General features: G+C 41.8%; 8 protein-coding genes across 8 annotated transcripts; all 8 read right to left on the bottom strand.

Annotated features, from left to right (window-relative positions):
• Positions 1-532: 532 nt before the first annotated feature.
• LOC139207635 (protocadherin alpha-8-like) lies at positions 533-3408 on the bottom strand. Its single transcript, XM_070837372.1, has 2 exons — positions 1051-3408; positions 533-544 (listed from the first exon to the last, which is right to left on the bottom strand). Exons 1-2 carry the CDS (start codon positions 3406-3408, stop codon positions 533-535), a joined length of 2370 nt encoding a protein of 789 aa, XP_070693473.1.
• A 1209-nt stretch (positions 3409-4617) lies between these two features.
• Positions 4618-6990, bottom strand: LOC139207634 (protocadherin alpha-8-like). Its single transcript, XM_070837371.1, has one exon. The coding sequence runs from the start codon at positions 6988-6990 to the stop codon at positions 4618-4620; it is 2373 nt and encodes a 790-aa protein (XP_070693472.1).
• Positions 6991-8164: 1174 nt separating this feature from the next.
• On the bottom strand, positions 8165-10537 carry LOC139207633 (protocadherin alpha-3-like). The gene has a single exon (XM_070837370.1). The coding sequence runs from the start codon at positions 10535-10537 to the stop codon at positions 8165-8167; it is 2373 nt and encodes a 790-aa protein (XP_070693471.1).
• Positions 10538-11710: 1173 nt separating this feature from the next.
• LOC139207632 (protocadherin alpha-4-like) lies at positions 11711-14071 on the bottom strand. Its single transcript, XM_070837369.1, has one exon. It carries the CDS (start codon positions 14069-14071, stop codon positions 11711-11713), a length of 2361 nt encoding a protein of 786 aa, XP_070693470.1.
• Positions 14072-14524: 453 nt separating this feature from the next.
• LOC139207631 (protocadherin alpha-3-like) lies at positions 14525-16906 on the bottom strand. Its single transcript, XM_070837368.1, has one exon. The coding sequence runs from the start codon at positions 16904-16906 to the stop codon at positions 14525-14527; it is 2382 nt and encodes a 793-aa protein (XP_070693469.1).
• A 736-nt stretch (positions 16907-17642) lies between these two features.
• On the bottom strand, positions 17643-20111 carry LOC139207630 (protocadherin alpha-3-like). Its single transcript, XM_070837366.1, has 2 exons — positions 17751-20111; positions 17643-17648 (listed from the first exon to the last, which is right to left on the bottom strand). Exons 1-2 carry the CDS (start codon positions 20109-20111, stop codon positions 17643-17645), a joined length of 2367 nt encoding a protein of 788 aa, XP_070693467.1.
• Positions 20112-21204: 1093 nt separating this feature from the next.
• Positions 21205-23580, bottom strand: LOC139207629 (protocadherin alpha-3-like). Its single transcript, XM_070837365.1, has one exon. The coding sequence runs from the start codon at positions 23578-23580 to the stop codon at positions 21205-21207; it is 2376 nt and encodes a 791-aa protein (XP_070693466.1).
• A 723-nt stretch (positions 23581-24303) lies between these two features.
• On the bottom strand, positions 24304-26694 carry LOC139207628 (protocadherin alpha-8-like). Its single transcript, XM_070837364.1, has one exon. It carries the CDS (start codon positions 26692-26694, stop codon positions 24304-24306), a length of 2391 nt encoding a protein of 796 aa, XP_070693465.1.
• Positions 26695-27240: the final 546 nt, after the last annotated feature.

Here is a 27240-nt window from a genome sequence, read left to right as displayed (position 1 = left end):
ATAGATGATGAGGCTGCTCATTCGTAACACAAAACCTCCTTCTAATAAATAGATAATAAACGTTTAAAAAGTTGAGATTATTCTGCCTGATATATGTGGATATATTAACTTCATTTGATTGAGTTATATGAATAAAATGCTGTGATAAAGTTACTGCAGTTTGATACAAATTATGAACACACACTAGGAGATGAGAGGAACAAGTTCAGCACCATGGACAGAGATTAACACTAACTTGTCCTCTGTCCAGCTAAATGTGGTAATAGTTTTCCATTTCCAGTTTGTTAATTATGTACCATGGACACTGACTTCTTTAACTTTTTACATACTGTCATACCTCACCTGCATTTAGCATTGTCTATGGCTTACTGTGGTTTCTGCGTTGTAAAGGCATGCAGATGGACCACACTCAGATGTGTAAAATCATTTGGCTCTTTTTTGCTTGAAGAGTGATTCAGTGTAAAACTTGAGAGGTAGCAAAGATATAGTGAAAATAAAGACAATAAGAGTTTCAGTCTTTTTCATTGTATGATTAATCTCTATACTGCGAAAAAAAGAGCCCTGAAACGACAAATGCTCACACCCGCCAAGGTAAATAAAAGAGTTGCCAAGGGATCAAATGCTATACTTTTTGAAAGCACGCCAAGGCTCCAGGAAATCATCTGGTACTGTACACTTTCAATATTAAAAAGAATTAAAATGGTGATCATACATGCCACGGGTATCATAAAAGTGATATTTACGAGCAACAAATCTGAAATATTAAAGTTCACTGTAAAATCTTCAGAGGCTTTCTCTCAGTCACGGCACTTATTGTCGGAATGTCTTACTTTCTTCATTCATAATGTAGGAAAAACATACACCATTATAAATGTAGGAAAAAATTACAACAAAGGGAATATTTTGCAAATACTGTTTGTTGAATATGGACGTTTTGCTTGATGCATTGATTATAAACATATAGATTTCCCCCAAATAGTATTTTTAGTCCCCGGTCCTTCGATGTGACTGTATGTACATGGAAAAAGTAGTTGTTTAAATATGCCTTACCTCTCCAGATGTCCTCCTCCTGTCAGGGAGCACTAGAGTATTGGCGTTGCTGCCCGGGACTATAGTAGATCCTATACTCATCCTGGGTCCCACTAACATGTACCGTTTGTCTCCAGATCTGTACTGGATGCTGTGACACAGTGTCCCATCATAGTTAGTCTCCTGGAGATATTTAGAAGTATAGTCTGTGGTTTTGGAGCACTGCATTGCAATCAGCACGATGATGCTGATGAGAAAAAGTACAGAAACTGAGCCCAAAGTTATCATCAGGTAAAAAGTCACATTATTCTCCTCGTCATCTTTTGCTGCACTTTTAACGTCAGAAGCTGCAAAAGCCTCTTTGGGCTCCACCAGTTTGACAATGACAGTAGCTGTTGCTGACAGTGAAACGTTCCCGTTGTCTTTGACCAGTATGAGCAGTTTATGCTCAGCCTCGTCTGTCTCTGTGAACGAGCGAAGTGTTCTGATCTGTCCTGTATAGCGGTCCAAAGCAAAGAGACTGTGGTCAGTAACTTCCTGCAGTGAAAACAGTAACCAGCCGTTATATCCTATATCAGCGTCATAGGCTCTGACTTTAGTCACCAAGTGTCCTGCGTTCACATTGCGGGGAATCTCCTCCACACCTTCAGCAGAACCGTTGGAGCTGACTGGATACAGGATGACTGGAGCGTTGTCGTTCTGATCCAGAATGAACACGTTCACTGTGACGTTGCTGCTCAGCGACGGAGTTCCAGAATCTGAGGCAACAACTTGGAACTGGAACGTTTTCAGGGTCTCAAAGTCAAAACTTTTCAGGGCCAAAATGTCTCCGTTTTCACTGTTTATGTTGAGAAATGAAGCCAATTTATTCTCTTGGCTTCCATCTCTGAGAATATGATAGGAAATAAGAGCATTGTCGCTCTCATCACGATCAAAAGCTTTAACAGAAAACACAGAGGCTCCTGGATTGTTTCCCTCTGTGACATAGAAAGTATAGGGACTCAGTGAAAACTCTGGACTGTTGTCATTCACATCTGACACCACAACACTTATTGTCTTTTCAGATGATAATGGAGGTTGACCAGCGTCTTTAGCAGTTATTGTCAGGTCATAATGTGACTGTTTCTCTCTGTCCAGAGGAGATTTAGTGACTAATGAATACATTTTGTCTTTTAAGGATGGTGATAATGTAAATGGAACATCTACACTTAGAGAACAAATAACTTTTCCATTGAGACCAGAGTCCAAGTCATTCACACTGATTAGAGCAACTGTGGTTCCTGGTCTGGAATCTTCAGGGATGAAGTTTGAAAATGAGGTAACTTCAATCTCTGGAGCATTATCATTCACATCAACTATCTTGATAATGATGCTTTTCTGTGTAGCCAGTGGAGCCAGACCTTTATCTGATGCTTCAATTTCAATCTCATATCTGTCCTTCTCTTCATAGTCTATTAATCCTTTCACGAGTATTTCACCTGTCATTGGATGAATATCAAAAAGGTTCAATAACCTACGATTTACAATACTGCTGAATGAATACACTACTTCTCCGTTTTGGCCTTCATCTAAATCAGATGCATTCACTTGTATGACTGTTGTACCAACTGGAGCATTTTCATTGAGCATTGCAGAATAAACATCCTTAGAAAAAACAGGAGCATTATCATTAATATCCAAAACATTAACTATAATATTCATTTCACCAGATTTCGGAGGTTTCCCTCCATCCAGAGCTGTCAGCACTAATGAGTGACTTCTCGCTGCCTCCCTATCCAACGATTTCTGCACAATTAAAAAAGGTATTTTACCATCTTCTCCTTTATCCTTAATTTCCAAACGGAAGTGGTCATTGGGGCTGAGTTTATACTGCTGAACAGAGAAAGGACCACCGTCTGGGTCTCGTGCAGGTTGTAGCGGAACACGAACTCCAGGTAACACTGATTCTGAAATCTCCAACGTTTTCTCTTTATCCGGGAAACTGGGAGCATGATCATTTATATCCAGCACCTCTACCTCAACATAATGAACCTCCAGCGGGTTTTCCAGCACGGTTTTCAGATGTATCAAACACGTACTGCTCTGCGGGCACACCTCTTCTCTGTCAATCTTCCTGCTCACATACAGGATACCATCGTTTTGATTTACATGGAAAAGCGGATCCGCGTTACTAGAAACAACCCGATACTTCCTGTCACCCAGTGTGCTTTTATCCAGTCCCAGATCTTTTGCTATGTTTCCAACCACAGTTCCTTCGTTAACCTCCTCCGAGATTGAATATCTTATCTGCGCCGAGGCCACGCTCCACAGAAACACCGCAAACACGCAGCCGAACAAATGTCCTCGCGCCGTTCGTCTCCCGTATCCTCTTTGTTCCATGGTTAAGACCGATGTCATCAGTAGTCATTCACAAAAACACTAACTGTGTTTTAATGACATAATCCAACTCTTTCATGGGGGAAAATATTCATCCTCCTCCTACAACGACAGATATGAGGGTAAACCGTATTTCCAAAAGCAGCAGTTACCTCAGAAAGGACTGCGTTAACATCGAAGTGAGGAGTCTGTCAAGAGGCGGAACCAAGATGCACTGACGACAAGCACATTCAGTGCTGATTGTTTTTTTTTTCATTACACTGACACCATGCGATCTGAACTCTTACTGCAGAAAATCAAAACAGCAGGTCGATTTTTTTCATCTCGAAGCATTGCCCAAATAGTCAAGTAAATTAAAACAGATGTTGTGGCTGCTCATTGTTAACACAAAACCTCCTTTAAAAACACTATACAGCAAAGCTTCTCAAAATGTCAACAACAATCTACATAACACCAGAGAAAACACTGACATCACAACTTCAAGTCCTATAATTTCAAACACCGAGATGAAGTCAGTAAAGTATGAATTCATGAACAGATATCAGGCAATCAGAGTACTCACGTTCAGCACCATGGACAGGGGTCACCACTAACTTAGTCCAACTACATTTGGTGATGGTGTTATCTTTCCCTTTCAAATTTATTTGTTAGGCTTTTTCTCAAGCCGCCACACAGCTCCTGCTTGTTTCTGGAAGCATTTAATTACGTGTTGTCTATGGTTGATATGATGTGGGTACTAAAGATGTGCTAATGCTGCATACTCATCCATATAAAATCACTAAGGTCTCGAACGCTTGTTGCATGATTCACCTCATCAAATTATGAAAAAGCAATATTAGATCTATTGTCAGATACATCAGCTTTGTAATGATGTCAATATCAAGAAGCAGTAGAGAAAGACGGTCAGTTAATGAAATAAATTACTTAATGTTGTAACAAAAAACAACATCTACAGGCCTTCATCAGTGGTCCAAGAGATGATGCACATTAACAGATCATGAAGCATAATCAAGTGATTTTCAAGAAAAGTGAGTGTATCGATTGGGCTTTTCAAACTACTTGCTAATTGAAGCAATTTCTAGAATTAAGATGTAAAATACTCTTTCAGTGGTTATATCATTCTTGTCCAGGTTAATTAGATACAAAAGAAAATGTTTTATTCAAAGGACAGCAGACACACTATCAAATTCATGGGGTAAAAAAGAATCTTGATTAGAAATGCCTTACCTCTCCAGAAGCTCTCCTCCTGTCAGGGAGCACTAGTGTATTGGCGTTGCTGCCCGGGACTATAGTAGATCCTATACTCATCCTGGGTCCCACTAACATGTACCGTTTGTCTCCAGATCTGTACTGGATGCTGTGACACAGTGTCCCGTCATAGTTAGTCTCCTGGAGATATTTAGAAGTATAGTCTGTGGTTTTGGAGCACTGCATTGCAATCAGCACGATGATGCTGATGAGAAAAAGTACAGAAACTGAGCCCAAAGTTATCATCAGGTAAAAAGTCACATTATTCTCCTCGTCATCTTTTGCTGCACTTTTAACGTCAGAAGCTGCAAAAGCCTCTTTGGGCTCCACCAGTTTGACAATGACAGTAGCTGTTGCTGACAGTGAAACGTTCCCGTTGTCTTTGACCAGTATGAGCAGTTTATGCTCAGCCTCGTCTGTCTCTGTGAACGAGCGAAGTGTTCTGATCTGTCCTGTATAGCGGTCCAAAGCAAAGAGACTGTGGTCAGTAACTTCCTGCAGTGAAAACAGTAACCAGCCGTTATATCCTATATCAGCGTCATAGGCTCTGACTTTAGTCACCAAGTGTCCTGCGTTCACATTGCGGGGAATCTCCTCCACACCTTCAGCAGAACCGTTGGAGCTGACTGGATACAGGATGACTGGAGCGTTGTCGTTCTGATCCAGAATGAACACGTTCACTGTGACGTTGCTGCTCAGCGACGGAGTTCCAGAATCTGAGGCAACAACTTGGAACTGGAACGTTTTCAGGGTCTCAAAGTCAAAACTTTTTAGGGCCAAAATGTCTCCGTTTTCACTGTTTATATTGAGAAATGAAGCCAGTTTATTCTCTTGGCTTCCATCTCTGAGAATATGATAGGAAATAAGAGCATTGTCGCTCTCATCACGATCAAAAGCTTTAACAGAAAACACAGAGGCTCCTGGATTGTTTCCCTCTGTGACATAGAAAGTATAGGGACTCAGTGAAAACTCTGGACTGTTGTCATTCACATCTGACACCACAACACTTATTGTCTTTTCAGATGATAATGGAGGTTGACCAGCGTCTTTAGCAGTTATTGTCAGGTCATAATGTGACTGTTTCTCTCTGTCCAGAGGAGATTTAGTGACTAATGAATACATTTTGTCTTGTAAGGATGGTGATAAAGCAAATGGAACATCTACACTTAGAGAACAAATAACTTTTCCATTGAGACCAGAGTCCAAGTCATTCACACTGATAAGAGCAACTGTGGTTCCTGGTCTGGAATCTTCAGGGATGAAGTTTGAAAATGAGGTAACTTCAATCTCTGGAGCATTATCATTCACGTCAACTATCTTGATAATGACACTTTTTTCTGTTGCCAGTGGAGCAAAACCTCTATCCATTGCTTGAATTTCAATTTCATATCTGTCCTTCTCCTCATAGTCTATAAGACCTTTAACAGTTATCTCTCCAGTGGATGGATTGATGTCAAATAGGTTTAATAATCTTTGGCTGATACTGTTTGTAAATGCGTAAACTACTTCTCCATTCGAGCCTTCATCTAAATCAGATGCATTCACTTGTATGACTGTTGTACCAACTGGAGCATTTTCATAGAGCATCACAGAATAAACATCCTTAGAGAAAACAGGCGCGTTATCATTAATATCCAAAACATTCACTATAATATTCATTTCACCAGATTTCGGAGGTTTCCCTCCATCCAGAGCTGTCAGCACTAATGAGTGACTTCCTGCAGTTTCCCTGTCTAACGATTTTTTAACAACCAGTATTGGTATTTTACCATCTTCCCCTTTATCCTTAATTTCCAAACGGAAGTGATCGCTGTCAGTAAGTTTATAGTGTTGCACGGAAAAATGACCACTGTCTGTATCTCGCGAGGCTTTTAGCTGAATACGTGCTCCAGGTAACACTGATTCTGAAATCTCCAACGTTGTCTCTTTATCCGGGAAACTGGGAGCATGATCATTTATATCCAGCACTTCCACTCCAACATAATGAACCTCCAGCGGGTTTTCCAGCACGGTTTTCAGATGTATCAAACACGTACTGCTCTGCGGGCACACCTCTTCTCTGTCAATCTTCCTGCTCACATACAGGATACCATCGTTTTGATTCACATGGAAAAGCGGATCCGCGTTACTAGAAACAACCCGATACTTCCTGTCACTCAGTGTGCTTTTATCCAGTCCCAGATCTTTTGCTATGTTTCCAACCACAGTTCCTTCGTTAACCTCCTCCGAGATTGAATATCTTATCTGCGCCGAGGCCACGCTCCACAGAAACACCGCAAACACGCAGCCGAACAAATGTCCTCGCGCCGTTCGTGGGTTTTCTCTTCTTTGTTCCATGGCTAAACCCGAAATCATCAGCAATCCATCACAAGGGCAATAACTACGTTGTAACGACAGAATCCAACACGTGAATACATCTAAATACCAATTTAGTCTCTATGTATCCATAAATGGAGGAAACACGATCATTTACACAAAATAAGCCAGAAACGATCCTGCCAGTCCTGACGTTAGGATGTAGCCAGGAGGTGGAACTAAATGCCAGTGACGACAAGCTGGTGTAACGCTGATCTTTAACATTACACTGACACCATGCGCCTTCATTTCTCACTGCAGAGAGTCGAAGGAAACACTGTCCATTAGGTCGGTCGGGTAATTTGGCTTTTAGCCGCAGCGAACCTCTCAGCACCGTTAGTCGACTGTAGCTATGGGAAGAGATGAGGATTCTCTTCAGTCTGTACACAAGCCACCACAATTACATCCTTCAGAAAGTGTAATGAACCGAAATATATTTTGAAGATGTATGTAACACTACTGAACAGATTTATTTATTGTTATCATTATTATTGATCTCTCATGAATTAAGACACTCTGATTGCGACATTAGTATCTGAAGCAAAACACTTACAGCACCAAGGACAGCGTTTGCAGTGTGCTGCAGTCCAATATACAGTTTCTTTTAAGGTACCATCTCATCTTTTGAGGTTATCAAGTATGCTGAATCGGCTTGAGCAGGTTTTTCGCACTGCCATATCATAATTGCAATTCTACAGGATTGTATAGCTTACATTTTCATCATATACTTTTCAGTGTTAAGTGAAGGGACTTTGAAAAAGCACACTCACCAATCACACAGTCACCTTTCAATTTCAAATGGTCAAGCTACTGTAAAAATTGAAGATTGCTGTAAGAGGTTACACTGATACAAGATACGAGATCAAGATAAAAGAAAATGCTGCGGCAAAATAAAGGAGCTAGAAGCATTATTCATATCACTGCCCAAGCGAAAGTGCAGAATGATAAAACAAACATGAAGTCAGAACTGTTCTGAAGAGTCGTTTAAGGTGTTGACAAAGTAAGTGACTACCCCATTGTTTATAAACTCATAACTGCCAGGGAAAACAAGGGAAGCCGACAAACTGGAGCAAAGCTGTACAAAACATTACCTAGGGAGGCATTGTTGATATATTTAGTGAACAAACAATACACTTAGGCTACTCATATTTTGCACTTATATAAACCTTACCTCTGCAGATGTCCTCCTCCTGTCAGGGAGCACTAGAGTATTGGCGTTGCTGCCCGGGACTATAGTAGATCCTATACTCATCCTGGGTCCCACTAACATGTACCGCTTGTCTCCAGATCTGTACTGGATGCTGTGACACAGTGTCCCGTCATAGTTAGTCTCCTGGAGATATTTAGAAGTATAGTCTGTGGTTTTGGAGCACTGCATTGCAATCAGCACGATGATGCTGATGAGAAAAAGTACAGAAACTGAGCCCAAAGTTATCATCAGGTAAAAAGTCACATTATTCTCCTCGTCATCTTTTGCTGCACTTTTAACGTCAGAAGCTGCAAAAGCCTCTTTGGGCTCCACCAGTTTGACAATGACAGTAGCTGTTGCTGACAGTGAAACGTTCCCGTTGTCTTTGACCAGTATGAGCAGTTTATGCTCAGCCTCGTCTGTCTCTGTGAACGAGCGAAGTGTTCTGATCTGTCCTGTATAGCGGTCCAAAGCAAAGAGACTGTGGTCAGTAACTTCCTGCAGTGAAAACAGTAACCAGCCGTTATATCCTATATCAGCGTCATAGGCTCTGACTTTAGTCACCAAGTGTCCTGCGTTCACATTGCGGGGAATCTCCTCCACACCTTCAGCAGAACCGTTGGAGCTGACTGGATACAGGATGACTGGAGCGTTGTCGTTCTGATCCAGAATGAACACGTTCACTGTGACGTTGCTGCTCAGCGACGGAGTTCCAGAATCTGAGGCAACAACTTGGAACTGGAACGTTTTCAGAGTCTCAAAGTCAAAACTTTTTAGGGCCAAAATGTCTCCGTTTTCACTGTTTATGTTGAGAAATGAAGTCAGTTTATTCTCTTGGCTTCCATCTCTGAGAATATGATAGGAAATAAGAGCATTGTCGCTCTCATCACGATCAAAAGCTTTAACGGAAAACACAGAGGCTCCTGGATTGTTTCCCTCTGTGACATAGAAAGTATAGGGACTCAGTGAAAACTCTGGACTGTTGTCATTCACATCTGACACAACAACACTTATTGTCTTTTCAGATGATAATGGAGGTTGACCAGCGTCTTTAGCAGTTATTGTCAGCTCATAATGTGACTGTTTCTCTCTGTCCAGAGGAGATTTAGTGACTAATGAATACATTTTGTCTTTTAAGGATGGTGATAAAGTAAACGGAACATCTTCACTTAGAGAACAAATAACTTTTCCATTGAGACCAGAGTCCAAGTCATTCACACTGATTAGAGCAACTGTGGTTCCTGGTCTGGAATCTTCAGGGATGAAGTTTGAAAATGAGGTAACTTCAATCTCTGGAGCATTATCATTCACGTCAACTATCTTAATAATGACACTTTTTTCTCTTGTAAGAGGAGCAAAACCTTTATCTGATGCTTCGATTTCAATTTCATATTTGTCCTTCTCCTCATAGTCTATAAGATCTTTAACAGTTATCTCTCCAGTGGATGGATTGATGTTAAATAAGTTTAAAATATTTTGATGCATACTATTGCTGAATGAGTAAACTACTTCTCCATTCGAGCCTTCATCCAAATCAGTTGCATTCACTTGTATGACTGTTGTACCAAATGGAGCATTTTCATAGAGCATCACAGAATAAACATCCTTAGAGAAAACAGGCGCGTTATCATTAATATCCAACACATTCACTATAATATTCATCTCGCCAGATTTCGGAGGTTTCCCTCCATCAAGAGCTGTCAGTAGCAACGAGTGAATACCAGCAGTTTCCCTGTCTAACGATTTTTGAACAACTAATATTGGTATTTTGCCATCATCTCCTTTATCCTTAATTTCCAATCGGAAGTGATCGTTCTGACTGAGTTTATATCGCTGTACGGAGAAGGTACCGCTGTCTGGATCCCGTGCAGGTTTTAGCTGAAATCGTGCTCCAGGCAAAACAGACTCGGAAATTTCCAACCTTTTGTCTTTTTCTGGGAAAGTTGGCGAGTGATCATTTATATCCAGCACCTCTACCTCAACATAATGAACCTCCAGCGGGTTTTCCAGCACGGTTTTCAGATGTATCAAACACGTACTGCTCTGCGGGCACACCTCTTCTCTGTCAATCTTCCTGCTCACATACAGGATACCATCGTTTTGATTCACATGGAAAAGCGGATCCGCGTTACTAGAAACAACCCGATACTTCCTGTCACTCAGTGTGCTTTTATCCAGTCCCAGATCTTTTGCTATGTTTCCAACCACAGTTCCTTCGTTAACCTCCTCCGAGATTGAATATCTTATCTGCGCCGAGGCCACGCTCCACAGAAACACCGCAAACACGCAGCCGAACAAATGTCCTCGCGCCGTTCGTGGGTTTTCTCTTCTTTGTTCCATGGCTAAACCCGAAATCATCAGCAATCCATCACAAGGGCAATAACTACGTTGTAACGACAGAATCCAACACGTGAATACATCTAAATACCAATTTAGTCTCTATGTATCCATAAATGGAGGAAACACGATCATTTACACAAAATAAGCCAGAAACGATCCTGCCAGTCCTGACGTTAGGATGTAGCCAGGAGGTGGAACTAAATGCCAGTGACGACAAGCTGGTGTAACGCTGATCTTTAACATTACACTGACACCATGCGCCTTCATTTCTCACTGCAGAGAGTCGAAGGAAACACTGTCCATTAGGTCGGTCGGGTAATTTGGCTTTTAGCCGCAGCGAACCTCTCAGCACCGTTAGTCGACTGTAGCTATGGGAAGAGATGAGGATTCTCTTCAGTCTGTACACAAGCCACCACAATTACATCCTTCAGAAAGTGTAATGAACCAAAATATATTTTGAAGATGTATGTAACACTACTGAACAGATTTATTTATTGTTATCATTATTATTGATCTCTCATGAATTAAGACACTCTGATTGCGACATTAGTATCTGAAGCAAAACACTTACAGCACCAAGGACAGCGTTTGCAGTGTGCTGCAGTCCAATATACAGTTTCTTTTAAGGTACCATCTCATCTTTTGAGGTTATTAAGTATGCTGAATCGGCTTGAGCAGGTTTTTGAACTGCCATATCATAGTTGCAATTCTACAGGATTGTATAGCTTACATTTTCATCATATACTTTTCAGTGTTAAGTGAAGGGACTTTGAAAAAGCACACTCACTAATCACACAGTCACTTTTCAATTTCAAATGGTCAAGCTACTGTAAAAATTGAAGATTGCTGTAAGAGGTTACACTGATACAAGATACGAGATCAAGATAAAACAAAATGCTGCGGCAAAATAAAGGAGCTAGAAGCATTATTCATATCACTGCCCAAGCGAAAGTGCAGAATGATAAAACAAACATGAAGTCAGAACTGTTCTGAAGAGTCGTTTAAGGTGTTGACAAAGTAAGTGACTACCCCATTGTTTATAAACTCATAACTGCCAGGGAAAACAAGGGAAGCCGACAAACTGGAGCAAAGCTATACAAGACTTTACCTAGGGAGGCATTGTTGATATATTTAGTGAACAAACAATACACTTAGGCTACTCACAGTTTGCACTTATATAAACCTTACCTCTGCAGATGTCCTCCTCCTGTCAGGGAGCACTAGAGTATTGGCGTTGCTGCCCGGGACTATAGTAGATCCTATACTCATCCTGGGTCCCACTAACATGTACCGTTTGTCTCCAGATCTGTACTGGATGCTGTGACACAGTGTCCCGTCATAGTTAGTCTCCTGGAGATATTTAGAAGTATAGTCTGTGGTTTTGGAGCACTGCATTGCAATCAGCACGATGATACTGATGAGAAAAAGTACAGAAACTGAGCCCAAAGTTATCATCAGGTAAAAAGTCACATTATTCTCCTCGTCATCTTTTGCTGCACTTTTAACGTCAGAAGCTGCAAAAGCCTCTTTGGGCTCCACCAGTTTGACAATGACAGTAGCTGTTGCTGACAGTGAAACGTTCCCGTTGTCTTTGACCAGTATGAGCAGTTTATGCTCAGCCTCGTCTGTCTCTGTGAACGAGCGAAGTGTTCTGATCTGTCCTGTATAGCGGTCCAAAGCAAAGAGACTGTGGTCAGTAACTTCCTGCAGTGAAAACAGTAACCAGCCGTTATATCCTATATCAGCGTCATAGGCTCTGACTTTAGTCACCAAGTGTCCTGCGTTCACATTGCGGGGAATCTCCTCCACACCTTCAGCAGAACCGTTGGAGCTGACTGGATACAGGATGACTGGAGCGTTGTCGTTCTGATCCAGAATGAACACGTTCACTGTGACGTTGCTGCTCAGCGACGGAGTTCCAGAATCTGAGGCAACAACTTGGAACTGGAACGTTTTCAGGGTCTCAAAGTCAAAACTTTTTAGGGCCAAAATGTCTCCGTTTTCACTGTTTATGTTGAGAAATGAAGTCAGTTTATTCTCTTGGCTTCCATCTCTGAGAATATGATAGGAAATAAGAGCATTGTCGCTCTCATCACGATCAAAAGCTTTAACAGAAAACACAGAGGCTCCTGGATTGTTTCCCTCTGTGACATAGAAAGTATAGGGACTCAGTGAAAACTCTGGACTGTTGTCATTCACATCTGACACCACAACACTTATTGTCTTTTCAGATGATAATGGAGGTTGACCAGCGTCTTTAGCAGTTATTGTCAGGTCATAATGTGACTGTTTCTCTCTGTCCAGAGGAGATTTAGTGACTAATGAATACATTTTGTCTTGTAAGGATGGTGATAAAGCAAATGGAACATCTTCATTTAGAGAACAAATAACTTTTCCATTGAGACCAGAGTCCAAGTCATTCACACTGATTAGAGCAACTGTGGTTCCTGGTCTGGAATCTTCAGGGATGAAGTTTGAAAATGAGGTAACTTCAATCTCTGGAGCATTATCATTCACATCAACTATCTTAATAATGACACTTTTTTCTCTTGTAAGAGGAGCAAGACCTTTATCTGATGCCCGTATTTCAATTTCATATTTATCCTTTTGCTCATAGTCTATTGGACCCTTCACAATTATTTCACCTGTTGATGGAATGATTTCAAACAGCTTAAATAACCTGCGATTAACACTGTTGCTGAATGAGTAAACTACTTCTCCGTTTGGGCCTTCATCTAAATCAGTTGCATTCACTTGAATGACTGTTGTGCCTACTGGAGTATTTTCATCCAGCATCACAGAATAAACGTCTTTAGAAAAAACAGGAGCATTATCATTAACATCCAAAACATTCACTATAATATTCATCTCACCAGATTTCGGAGGTTTCCCTCCATCCAGAGCTGTCAGCACTAATGAGTGACTTTCAGCTGCCTCCCTATCCAACGATTTCTGCACAATTAAAATGGGTATTTTACCATCTTCTCCCTTATCTTTAACTTCCAAACGAAAGTGGTCGTTTGGGCTGAGTTTATATTGTTGCACGGAAAAATGACCACTGTCTGGATCTCGTGCTGCTTGTAGCTGAAACCTTGTTCCACTTAACACAGACTCTGAAATTTCTAACGTTTTTTCTGTCTCTGGAAAGCTGGGGGAATGATCGTTTACATCCAAGACCTCAACTCCAACGTAATGGATCTCCAGCGGATTTTCTAGCACGGTTTTCAGATTAAGTAAACAGATGCTGCTCCGCTCGCATACTTCCTCTCTGTCGATCTTTCTGTTCACATACAGGATGCCATCGTTCTGATTTACATGGAAAAGAGGGTCCGTTGCACTAGAAACGATCCGATACTTCCTCTCTTTCAATGTGCTTTTATCTAATCCCAGATCTTTTGCAACATTCCCAGCCGCAGTTCCTTCGTTGACTTCCTCTGATATGGAATATCGTATCTGTGCCGAGGCCACGCTCCACAGAAACACAGCAACCACGAAACAAACCCAGCGTCGTGCCTCGTACCTTCTTTGTTCCATGTTCGTAAACGAAAATTGTAATAATCCTTCACGAGAAAAGGAAGGGCATCAGAGAGGCAGCATCATGCACAGTATTCCGTGTGGACCTTTTTCTTTTCTCGATATATTTGAAGTTCAGACAATTTTGCGATGGTAAACCGTCAGCTTAAGAACGACGCTGCTGCTGCTGCTGCTGAGCTAGTATTATTGTCAATGGGCGGTTCCAAAGTGCACCTTGTATGAGCTCTTGTGAAGCACTTACGTTTTCGTGCACTGACACCATGCGATCTCTCTTTTCATTGCAAGAAAGCGAAATAAAAACAGAGGACGCACTGATTTGCAGTCATGTACCCACACGCATGATCCGTAAACTAATGAGGAAAAAAATCAGCACCAAGGACAGAGAAAGTTACCACTTGCAAATCAGTTGGCCTTAATTTCGTGACTGTTTCAATTTTAAGTTTGAAAACATTTCTAATTAGTTAATACTTTATAGTAACCCCCATAAAATATATATGTCGTAATCAGATAACTTGAAAACAATCTTACCTCTCCAGAAGCTCTCCTCCTGTCAGGGAGCACTAGTGTATTGGCGTTGCTGCCCGGGACTATAGTAGATCCTATACTCATCCTGGGTCCCACTAACATGTACCGTTTGTCTCCAGATCTGTACTGGATGCTGTGACACAGTGTCCCGTCATAGTTAGTCTCCTGGAGATATTTAGAAGTATAGTCTGTGGTTTTGGAGCACTGCATTGCAATCAGCACGATGATACTGATGAGAAAAAGTACAGAAACTGAGCCCAAAGTTATCATCAGGTAAAAAGTCACATTATTCTCCTCGTCATCTTTTGCTGCACTTTTAACGTCAGAAGCTGCAAAAGCCTCTTTGGGCTCCACCAGTTTGACAATGACAGTAGCTGTTGCTGACAGTGAAACGTTCCCGTTGTCTTTGACCAGTATGAGCAGTTTATGCTCAGCCTCGTCTGTCTCTGTGAACGAGCGAAGTGTTCTGATCTGTCCTGTATAGCGGTCCAAAGCAAAGAGACTGTGGTCAGTAACTTCCTGCAGTGAAAACAGTAACCAGCCGTTATATCCTATATCAGCGTCATAGGCTCTGACTTTAGTCACCAAGTGTCCTGCGTTCACATTGCGGGGAATCTCCTCCACACCTTCAGCAGAACCGTTGGAGCTGACTGGATACAGGATGACTGGAGCGTTGTCGTTCTGATCCAGAATGAACACGTTCACTGTGACGTTGCTGCTCAGCGACGGAGTTCCAGAATCTGAGGCAACAACTTGGAACTGGAACGTTTTCAGAGTCTCAAAGTCAAAACTTTTCAGGGCCAAAATGACTCCATTTTCACTGTTAATGTTTAAAAACGAGGTCAGTTTATTATCTCCGCTTGCTTCTCTCAAAATATGATATGAAATGAGAGCATTATCACTTTCATCGCGATCAGAAGCTCTAACAGAGAATACCGAAGCTCCTGGGCTGTTATTCTCGGTGATATAAAATGAATAGGGGCTTGAGGAAAACTCTGGTCTGTTGTCATTTACATCTGATATTATGACGTTTATGGTCTTTTTAGTAGAAAATGACGGGTCACCTGTGTCTTTTGCAATAATTGTGACATCAAATTGGTTAACAACTTCTCTGTCTAAGTGCGACCTGGTTAAAACAGCGTACATGTTTTCTTGCAATGATGGAGATAATGTGAAAGGTACATCTTCGTTGATTGTGCAAATCACTTTGCCATTGATTCCAGAGTCTAAATCACTGACACTAATCAGAGCCACTGTAGTTCCTATCTTTGAATCCTCTTTAATAGAGCTAGAAAATGATGTCACCTCTATCTCAGGTGGATTATCATTAACATCAAGAACAGTTATCGTAACACTTTTGTCAGTTGTTAGCGGAACGTGTCCTTTATCAGACGCCTGAATATCAATTTCATAACTTTTACTTTCCTCGAAATCTATCTGACCGATTACTTTAATTTCACCAGTGTTTCCGTCAACACTAAAAACATCCATTAATTTTGAATCAACTTCTTTTCCAAATGAGTATATCATTTCGCCATTTGCACCCTCGTCCAAATCTGTTGCATTTACCTGAATCACTACGGTGCCAACGGGAACGTTTTCTTTAAGTGTGGCTGAGTAAAACTCTTTGGTAAACACCGGGGAGTTGTCATTTACATCAAGTACGTCAACAATTATTTCTATAGCACCAGATTTCACCGGTTTTCCTCCGTCAACGGCGGTTAGACGCAGCTTATGTTTCCCTGCAGTTTCTCTATCCAGCTGCTTCTGCAGAACCAAAAACGGCACTTTACGGTCCTCGCCTCTGTCCTTAACTTCTAATCTAAAATAATCGTTATGGCTGAGTTTATATTGCTGAATCGAGAACTGGCCTGCATCGGGATCACGTGCAGCCTGTAGTTGAAATCTCGCTCCTGGTAAGGCCGACTCAGAAATCTCAAGCCTTTTCTCTTTCTCTGGAAAAACAGGCTGGTGGTCATTTATATCAAGTATTTCCACGGCCACGTAGTGGATCTCCAGCGGGTTTTCTAGCACGGTTTTCAGATTGATCAAACACGGGCTGCTCCGGTCGCACACCTCCTCTCTGTCTATTCTTCTTTTCACATATAGGATTCCATCATTTTGATTCACCTCAAACAGGGGTTCAGATGAGCCCGTTACAATACGGTATCCTCTCTCATTGAGCGCAGTTTTATCCAGTCCCAAATCCTTGGCTATATTCCCTACGACGGTTTCAACTTGAACCTCCTCAGAAATTGAATATCTGATCTGTGCAGAAACTCCGCTTCGTAGAATATCCAAAACAACCATGAAGGCAAACCACCACTGTCGTTCCGTCCACGCTTTGCATCCTCTTTGTTCCATGACTTGCAGGCGATGAAGAACAGCCCAGTAACTACGACGTGATATCAGTGAGACTTATTGAGTCATGCTTCTAAACGATTCCTAAGATCTGTTTTTTACGAAAATGCTGACAATAAAACACCCTTGTTGCTGCTTATCGCGATCCTACGCTCAGGTATACTGCCTGAGAAAAATGCAAGGGTTCGGTCCAAATAAAGCTCGTGACGCAAAGGGCTGCCAGATACACACAATCACTAAACTACACTGACACCAAGCGTTGCAACTGGTAATAGCACAGATCACAGAAATAATCATTTATCTTATCCAAGAGGAACTTCTAATGTTTAGAGGCAAGATACCCCCACACAGACCGGTCAGAACCGACCCACTTTGACTTTTTGAATGAGAGGCTTTAGCACATGTTGCAACCGTAGTCTTTCTATTTGTGTTTCCGGTATACTAAAACAAATACAACGACAACAAATACATTGGAGAATATCACTCTAGCACTCAGCACCATGAACCACAGCTGTCAGTGCATTCTAAAATAACATGATACAAACGCCTTTAAAAATATATCTGAGTGTAAAGGAGCAACGCTCGACAGTCAAAACGAAAACGCTGCTTTCACATCAAAGTAAAATAAATTACACTGTTTGTACCAGTTTTAAATGCTGATTGTGAGGAAGGTGTCGCTTCTCTCTTATTTCTAGACAGAAAGTCGCCGCAAGAGGGTCCCTTTTCAACATGAATGACCATCAAAACTGTTAAGTATGGAACGGACGGGAAAAATAAAAAATATTGATCTTACCTCTGCAGATGTCCTCCTCCTGTCAGGGAGCACTAGTGTATTGGCGTTGCTGCCCGGGACTATAGTAGATCCTATACTCATCCTGGGTCCCACTAACATGTACCGTTTGTCTCCAGATCTGTACTGGATGCTGTGACACAGTGTCCCGTCATAGTTAGTCTCCTGGAGATATTTAGAAGTATAGTCTGTGGTTTTGGAGCACTGCATTGCAATCAGCACGATGATGCTGATGAGAAAAAGTACAGAAACTGAGCCCAAAGTTATCATCAGGTAAAAAGTCACATTATTCTCCTCGTCATCTTTTGCTGCACTTTTAACGTCAGAAGCTGCAAAAGCCTCTTTGGGCTCCACCAGTTTGACAATGACAGTAGCTGTTGCTGACAGTGAAACGTTCCCGTTGTCTTTGACCAGTATGAGCAGTTTATGCTCAGCCTCGTCTGTCTCTGTGAACGAGCGAAGTGTTCTGATCTGTCCTGTATAGCGGTCCAAAGCAAAGAGACTGTGGTCAGTAACTTCCTGCAGTGAAAACAGTAACCAGCCGTTATATCCTATATCAGCGTCATAGGCTCTGACTTTAGTCACCAAGTGTCCTGCGTTCACATTGCGGGGAATCTCCTCCACACCTTCAGCAGAACCGTTGGAGCTGACTGGATACAGGATGACTGGAGCGTTGTCGTTCTGATCCAGAATGAACACGTTCACTGTGACGTTGCTGCTCAGTGACGGAGTTCCAGAATCTGAGGCAACAACTTGGAACTGGAACGTTTTCAGAGTCTCAAAGTCAAAACTTTTCAGGGCCAAAATGTCTCCGTTTTCACTGTTAACATTCAGAAAAGAGGCAAAAGAATTTTCTCCGCCTCTATCTCGGAATAGAAGATAAGAAATAAGTGCATTACTACCCTCGTCGCCATCACGTGCTGCCACTGATAAAATAGACGCTCCCGGGTTGTTGTTCTCAGTAATGTAGAAAGTATATGGGTTCTGTGAAAACACTGGCCTGTTATCATTCACATCTGACACAACAATGTTTATAATTTTGTCTGATGTTAAAGATGGTTCTCCTGCATCTTTAGCAACAATTGTTACAGCGTATTGTGATTGTTGCTCTCTATCCAAAGGCAGTTTGGTTACCAGAGAATACATGTTATTTTGTAAAGATGGACTGATTGTAAAAGGAAGCTCTTGGCTTATGTAACACATAACTTTTCCGTTGAGACCAGAGTCTGAGTCTTTCACACTAATCAAGGCCACTGTGGTTCCTGGTTTTGAATCTTCTGGGAGCGCGTGTGAAAAGGATGTCACTTCAATCTCCGGCGCATTGTCGTTAACATCAACAATATGTATGAGAACGCTTTTTTCCGAAGCTAATGTAGCTACAGCCTTGTCGGATGCCTGGATGTCAATTTCGTATCTACTACATTCTTCAAAATCGAGAGACCCCGCCACAGTAACTACTCCAGTCACTGAATTTAGATCAAAACGCGCACTTGCATGTGCATCCACGTCATTTCCGAATGAATATACAACTTCACCATTTAAACCTTCATCCAAATCTGTTGCATTAACTTGTATAACAGTTGTGCCGAGAGGAGAATTTTCTTTTAGCTGCACAGTATAGGAATCCTGGGTGAAAACTGGGGGGTTGTCATTGACATCAAACACATTGACAATTATTGTCATGTTACCGGATCGTGGTGGTTTACCTCCATCAATGGCTGTCAGAAGTAACACATGGGTTTTGACAGATTCTCTATCTAGTGGCTTTTGAAGAATTAAACTAGGAGTTTTTCGGTCTTCACCACGATCTTTAACTTCCAAACGAAAATTGTCATTATGACTCAGCCTATACTGCTGAACGGATAAGGAACCACTGTCAGCATCACGCGCAGCCTTTAACTGAAATTTTGCACCTGGTAATGCAGATTCAGAAATCTCTAATGTCTTTTCATTTTCGGGGAAGCTCGGTGCATGGTCGTTCACATCCATAATCTCCACTGCTACATAGTGGACCTCCAGCGGGTTTTCCAACACTGATTTTAAATCGATTACACAAACCTTGCTTCGGTCGCACACTTCCTCTCTGTCAATTTTTCCGTTCACATACAAGATACCGTCGTCTTGATTTACTCGAAAAGGAGGCTCTGTCGTGCCGTAGACAATACGGTACCCCCTCTCTTTCAGTGTGGTCTTATCAAGACCTAAATCCTTAGCAATATTTCCAACGACAGTTCCTTTTTTAACTTCCTCGAAGATGGAATATCTGAGTTGTCCTGAAGCTCTGCTCCAAAACGTAACCAAAACTATCAAGCAAGCAACCCACTGTGTGCCCTCTCTCCATGTCTGGCGCCGTCTTTGTTCCATGATGTGAGGATGAAACATTTAAAATAAAGAAAGATTTCAAAGAGCTATACTCGAAAAAATACGTAAAAGTCCTCTTTCACGTTCGTTGCCATAATCCAGTGATCCATCAAAGCATAATTATTTGTTCGAAGCGAAATTGTGCATTCAAGCCGCTTGCACGTAAATGATTCTGTCGATGGTGGTTTTAGAGGAGAGGGATGGTCCTAGTGGTTATGACGAAAACATGTGGAAGCATTATTTGTCATTATACTGACACCAAGTGATCGAGACTCACACTGCAGTACTGTATTTGAAATGATAGAAAATAGTATCAGGAAGTGCACTTTGCACGAAAAAGAGCCGTTTCAAACGATGAATAAAAGCAGCCACACATTCCCACCTATAAACCACAGAGGAGACACACATGCCCGTACACATTCATTTAACAGATAGTTCACGGAAAAATGAACTCTTACATTATATTAACGAGTATTGCCATGCTTCAAATGAGAGGGAGTTGCTTAAGAATGAAGAGGAGTGTTTCAGCACCACGGACAGCGATAATCTTCACACGGCTAAACCACCAGATCATTTCAGATGACGATGGATACATTTGTAAACGTGTATTCAGTATTATTTCCACAAGGAGTAAAATACAATACAAGCAGGCACCAGACATCGAAAGCTGTGGTGCAACAAATTCATGCAGCTCTCCTTAACTGCTTGTATATTACCACAGGATTTTCTTCCGTTTCTTATTGATATTGACACTTGTGAGGAAAGCTCACTGGTCCACTCAAGTTGCCAATATCTATAGTGAAATTTCCCACCGATACCAGTTTACTGTAAACAATTTTAACAAAACAGCAAAACTAGTTACTAATGAGTACGTTTTATGTAAGCCCAGTCTTCCCATTAAGCATATACAACTTTTTGCCATGAAGCCTGCAGTGTTTGCCCTCAGTTTGATCACGCAAATACAAACCAGAAAACAATATCACGTGACAGGTGCACAAGCTTCAAAGTCGACAGTATGTAATCAAATTAAAATAAATAAATCTGAGCCAGTCTTATTAGCGCAAAATTAAACTGTAAAACCTTACAGGAGAGAGAGTCAAACTATTGATCTTACCTCTCCAGATGTCCTCCTCCTGTCAGGGAGCACTAGAGTATTGGCGTTGCTGCCCGGGACTATAGTAGATCCTATACTCATCCTGGGTCCCACTAACATGTACCGTTTGTCTCCTGATCTGTACTGGATGCTGTGACACAGTGTCCCGTCATAGTTAGTCTCCTGGAGATATTTAGAAGTATAGTCTGTGGTTTTGGAGCACTGCATTGCAATCAGCACGATGATACTGATGAGAAAAAGTACAGAAACTGAGCCCAAAGTTATCATCAGGTAAAAAGTCACATTATTCTCCTCGTCATCTTTTGCTGCACTTTTAACGTCAGAAGCTGCAAAAGCCTCTTTGGGCTCCACCAGTTTGACAATGACAGTAGCTGTTGCTGACAGTGAAACGTTCCCGTTGTCTTTGACCAGTATGAGCAGTTTATGCTCAGCCTCGTCTGTCTCTGTGAACGAGCGAAGTGTTCTGATCTGTCCTGTATAGCGGTCCAAAGCAAAGAGACTGTGGTCAGTAACTTCCTGCAGTGAAAACAGTAACCAGCCGTTATATCCTATATCAGCGTCATAGGCTCTGACTTTAGTCACCAAGTGTCCTGCGTTCACATTGCGGGGAATCTCCTCCACACCTTCAGCAGAACCATTGGAGCTGACTGGATACAGGATGACTGGAGCGTTGTCGTTCTGATCCAGAATGAACACGTTCACTGTGACGTTGCTGCTCAGTGACGGAGTTCCAGAATCTGAGGCAACAACTTGGAACTGGAACGTTTTCAGAGTCTCAAAGTCAAAACTTTTTAGGGCCAAAATGTCTCCCTTTTCACTGTTTATGTTGAGAAATGATGTCACTTTATTTTCAAGACCTGCATTCCTGAGAATATGATATGAAATAAGCGCATTGTCTCCTTCGTCACGATCAGAAGCTGTTACAGAAAACACAGAGGCTCCTGGTGGATTGTTTTCCATGATGTAGAAAGTATAGGGACTCACTGAGAACTTGGGGCTGTTATCATTCATGTCTGACACGAATACGCTCATAGTCTTTTCGGATGTTAAGGATGGTTCACCTGCGTCTTTAGCAATTATTGTAATATCATATCTAGATTGTTGTTCCCTGTCAAGTTGTGATTTAGTGACAACAGCAAACATGTTTTCTTTTATTGACGGAGTTAATGCAAAAGGGCTTTCTTCGGCAACATGACTGATTATTTTTCCATTAATGCCAGAGTCTAAATCAGTAATACTGATGACCGCTACGGTTGTTCCAGGTCTAGAGTCCTCTGAAACAGCACTTGACAATGATGCCACTTCTATTTCAGGAGGATTATCGTTTGTATCTCCAATTTTAATGATAACACTTTTATCTGTTCTGAATGGAATGATTCCTTTATCAGAGGCCTGTATATCAATGTCATAGCTGTCTTGCTCTTCAAAGTCTACACGACCTTTTACAATTATCTCCCCAGTGACAGAGTCAATATCAAACAGCTCTCTAATTTTACCTTTCACATCACTGCCAAAGGAATAAACAACTTCGCCATTGGCACCGTCGTCCAGATCGGTTGCATTAACTTGGATGACTGTTGTGCCAATTGGGGCGTTTTCTTTAAGCACGGCTGAATATGTGTCTCTGGTGAACACTGGCATATTGTCATTAACATCTAGAACATCTATGTATATTTCAACTGTGCCTGTCTTTGGAGGGTTTCCGCCATCTAAAGCCGTCAGCACTAATTTATGGCTACGTTTGGCCTCTCTGTCTAGTTGCCTCTGTAACTGTAAAATTGGAGTTTTACCATCTCTCCCGCGATCTTTAATCTCCAAACGAAAATGCTCATTCTGACTGATTTTATACTGTTGGACTGAGTTCGTGCCACCATCCGGATCGTGTGCGTTTTGCAACTGATATCGTGCCCCTGGCAACGCAGACTCTGAGATCTCCAGCCTCTTTGTTTTTTCCGGAAACGTGGGAGAGTGGTCGTTTAAATCTGTTATCTCCACAGTGACATAATGCACTTCGAGTGGGTTTTCGAGAACAGTTTTAAGGTCGATTAAACATACACTGGTCTCCTTACATACTTCCTCCCGGTCTATTTTATGGTTCGCATACAGGACCCCGTCATTCAAATTTACCTTGAAAAGAGGTTCAGTCGAGCCGGACATAATACGAAATCCTCTTTGCTTCATGACATTCAGCTCTATTCCCAAATCTTTAGCTATATTACCCACAAAGCTTCCTTCTTTGAGCTCTTCAGATATGGAGTATCTCAGTTGAGCCGAGGCTGCTCTCAAAAATAAAAGCAAAACCAAAACGGCGAACAAATGTGATCGCAGTCGCCATGCCTCCCATCCTCTTTGTTTCATGTTTTGAGGTAAAAGTAAGGATCCAAGCGCGTCCATCGTTCTCCACGTGTCTAGATACACGTCTCCATCACAGCATCAATTGTGTTTGTCTCCTTGGAATGTATCTTACAAAAAACAAATACAGTCACCGTGCGCTTATTCCAATCCTGCCAGCTAAGTGTTGTCTAACTAGACTGATCGCAGTAGGGGCGGACTCACGTGAATCCTGTGCTGAGACTCTGCGAGGCTTTATACTAATAAGGTACTGCCACCCTGTGAATGTGTGCGATAATGCGTTTTTTTTGCATGTTGCATCCATGCATTTTTGAAGGAGAAAGGTTTCCGCGTAGCTTTGTTACACCTTTCAGACCGCGACGGCATAAGATGTGAGTGCAGAAAAATGTTCACTTCTATTATCTGAACGGTAATACTGAGCAAAACGTTCAAGCTGTCCGCACAGCAGCACCGGGCACACACTTCAGTGACAGACCACGGCCTCAGACCATCAGCTGAGAATGTTTTTTTTCTATGGAGCTTGTAGTAACTTGCCGCAGACAGTGTACTCCGCCACCTACTGGCCAATACAATAATGTGTAACTGAACAAGTCAACCAAATGTTACTGTATATTATTAAACAAAACGTAAGATTGAACATATTGCCAAGGTGTTTAGTTGCTGGTGCTACAGGTTCAGTTTAAATCCTGTTTCATCGCCATGGTTGATGACGTTAACGTTAAGTGATCCTTAAATTAGCATACAAGTCAAATATTTACTCACCTCTGCAGAAGCTCTCCTCCTGTCAGGGAGCACTAGAGTATTGGCGTTGCTGCCCGGGACTATAGTAGATCCTATACTCATCCTGGGTCCCACTAACATGTACCGTTTGTCTCCAGATCTGTACTGGATGCTGTGACACAGTGTCCCGTCATAGTTAGTCTCCTGGAGATATTTAGAAGTATAGTCTGTGGTTTTGGAGCACTGCATTGCAATCAGCACGATGATACTGATGAGAAAAAGTACAGAAACTGAGCCCAAAGTTATCATCAGGTAAAAAGTCACATTATTCTCCTCGTCATCTTTTGCTGCACTTTTAACGTCAGAAGCTGCAAAAGCCTCTTTGGGCTCCACCAGTTTGACAATGACAGTAGCTGTTGCTGACAGTGAAACGTTCCCGTTGTCTTTGACCAGTATGAGCAGTTTATGCTCAGCCTCGTCTGTCTCTGTGAACGAGCGAAGTGTTCTGATCTGTCCTGTATAGCGGTCCAAAGCAAAGAGACTGTGGTCAGTAACTTCCTGCAGTGAAAACAGTAACCAGCCGTTATATCCTATATCAGCGTCATAGGCTCTGACTTTAGTCACCAAGTGTCCTGCGTTCACATTGCGGGGAATCTCCTCCACACCTTCAGCAGAACCGTTGGAGCTGACTGGATACAGGATGACTGGAGCGTTGTCGTTCTGATCCAGAATGAACACGTTCACTGTGACGTTGCTGCTCAGCGACGGAGTTCCAGAATCTGAGGCAACAACTTGGAACTGGAACGTTTTCAGGGTCTCAAAGTCAAAACTTTTTAGGGCCAAAATGTCTCCGTTTTCACTGTTTATATTGAGAAATGAAGCCAGTTTATTCTCTTGGCTTCCATCTCTGAGAATATGATAGGAAATAAGAGCATTGTCGCTCTCATCACGATCAAAAGCTTTAACAGAAAACACAGAGGCTCCTGGATTGTTTCCCTCTGTGACATAGAAAGTATAGGGACTCAGTGAAAACTCTGGACTGTTGTCATTCACATCTGACACCACAACACTTATTGTCTTTTCAGATGATAATGGAGGTTGACCAGCGTCTTTAGCAGTTATTGTCAGGTCATAATGTGACTGTTTCTCTCTGTCCAGAGGAGATTTAGTGACTAATGAATACATTTTGTCTTGTAAGGATGGTGATAAAGCAAATGGAACATCTACACTTAGAGAACAAATAACTTTTCCATTGAGACCAGAGTCCAAGTCATTCACACTGATAAGAGCAACTGTGGTTCCTGGTCTGGAATCTTCAGGGATGAAGTTTGAAAATGAGGTAACTTCAATCTCTGGAGCATTATCATTCACGTCAACTATCTTGATAATGACACTTTTTTCTGTTGCCAGTGGAGCAAAACCTCTATCCATTGCTTGAATTTCAATTTCATATCTGTCCTTCTCCTCATAGTCTATAAGACCTTTAACAGTTATCTCTCCAGTGGATGGATTGATGTCAAATAGGTTTAATAATCTTTGGCTGATACTGTTTGTAAATGCGTAAACTACTTCTCCATTCGAGCCTTCATCTAAATCAGATGCATTCACTTGTATGACTGTTGTACCAACTGGAGCATTTTCATAGAGCATCACAGAATAAACATCCTTAGAGAAAACAGGCGCGTTATCATTAATATCCAAAACATTCACTATAATATTCATTTCACCAGATTTCGGAGGTTTCCCTCCATCCAGAGCTGTCAGCAGTAATGAGTGACGTCCTGCAGTTTCCCTGTCTAACGATTTTTTAACAACCAGTATTGGTATTTTACCATCTTCCCCTTTATCCTTAATTTCCAAACGGAAGTGATCGCTGTCAGTAAGTTTATAGTGTTGCACGGAAAAATGACCACTGTCTGTATCTCGCGAGGCTTTTAGCTGAATACGTGCTCCAGGTAACACTGATTCTGAAATATCCAACGTTGTCTCTTTATCCGGGAAACTGGGAGCATGATCATTTATATCCAGCACTTCCACTCCAACATAATGAACCTCCAGCGGGTTTTCCAGCACGGTTTTCAGATGTATCAAACACGTACTGCTCTGCGGGCACACCTCTTCTCTGTCAATCTTCCTGCTCACATACAGGATACCATCGTTTTGATTCACATGGAAAAGCGGATCCGCGTTACTAGAAACAACCCGATACTTCCTGTCACTCAGTGTGCTTTTATCCAGTCCCAGATCTTTTGCTATGTTTCCAACCACAGTTCCTTCGTTAACCTCCTCCGAGATTGAATATCTTATCTGCGCCGAGGCCACGCTCCACAGAAACACCGCAAACACGCAGCCGAACAAATGTCCTCGCGCCGTTCGTGGGTTTTCTCTTCTTTGTTCCATGGTTAAACCCGAAATCATCAGCAATCCATCACAAGGGCAATAACTACGTTGTAACGACAGAATCCAACACGTGAATACATCTAAATACCAATTTAGTCTCTATGTATCCATAAATGGAGGAAACACGATCATTTACACAAAATAAGCCAGAAACGATCCTGCCAGTCCTGACGTTAGGATGTAGCCAGGAGGTGGAACTAAATGCCAGTGACGACAAGCTGGTGTAACGCTGATCTTTAACATTACACTGACACCATGCGCCTTCATTTCTCACTGCAGAGAGTCGAAGGAAACACTGTCCATTAGGTCGGTCGGGTAATTTGGCTTTTAGCCGCAGCGAACCTCTCAGCACCGTTAGTCGACTGTAGCTATGGGAAGAGATGAGGATTCTCTTCAGTCTGTACACAAGCCACCACAATTACATCCTTCAGAAAGTGTAATGAACCGAAATATATTTTGAAGATGTATGTAACACTACTGAACAGATTTATTTATTGTTATCATTATTATTGATCTCTCATGAATTAAGACACTCTGATTGCGACA

Source organism: Pempheris klunzingeri, chromosome 9 (genome assembly GCF_042242105.1).
Source record: "Pempheris klunzingeri isolate RE-2024b chromosome 9, fPemKlu1.hap1, whole genome shotgun sequence".
In the NCBI taxonomy this organism is placed as follows: domain Eukaryota; kingdom Metazoa; phylum Chordata; class Actinopteri; order Acropomatiformes; family Pempheridae; genus Pempheris; species Pempheris klunzingeri.
This window is presented reverse-complemented; position numbering and strand designations above follow the sequence as displayed.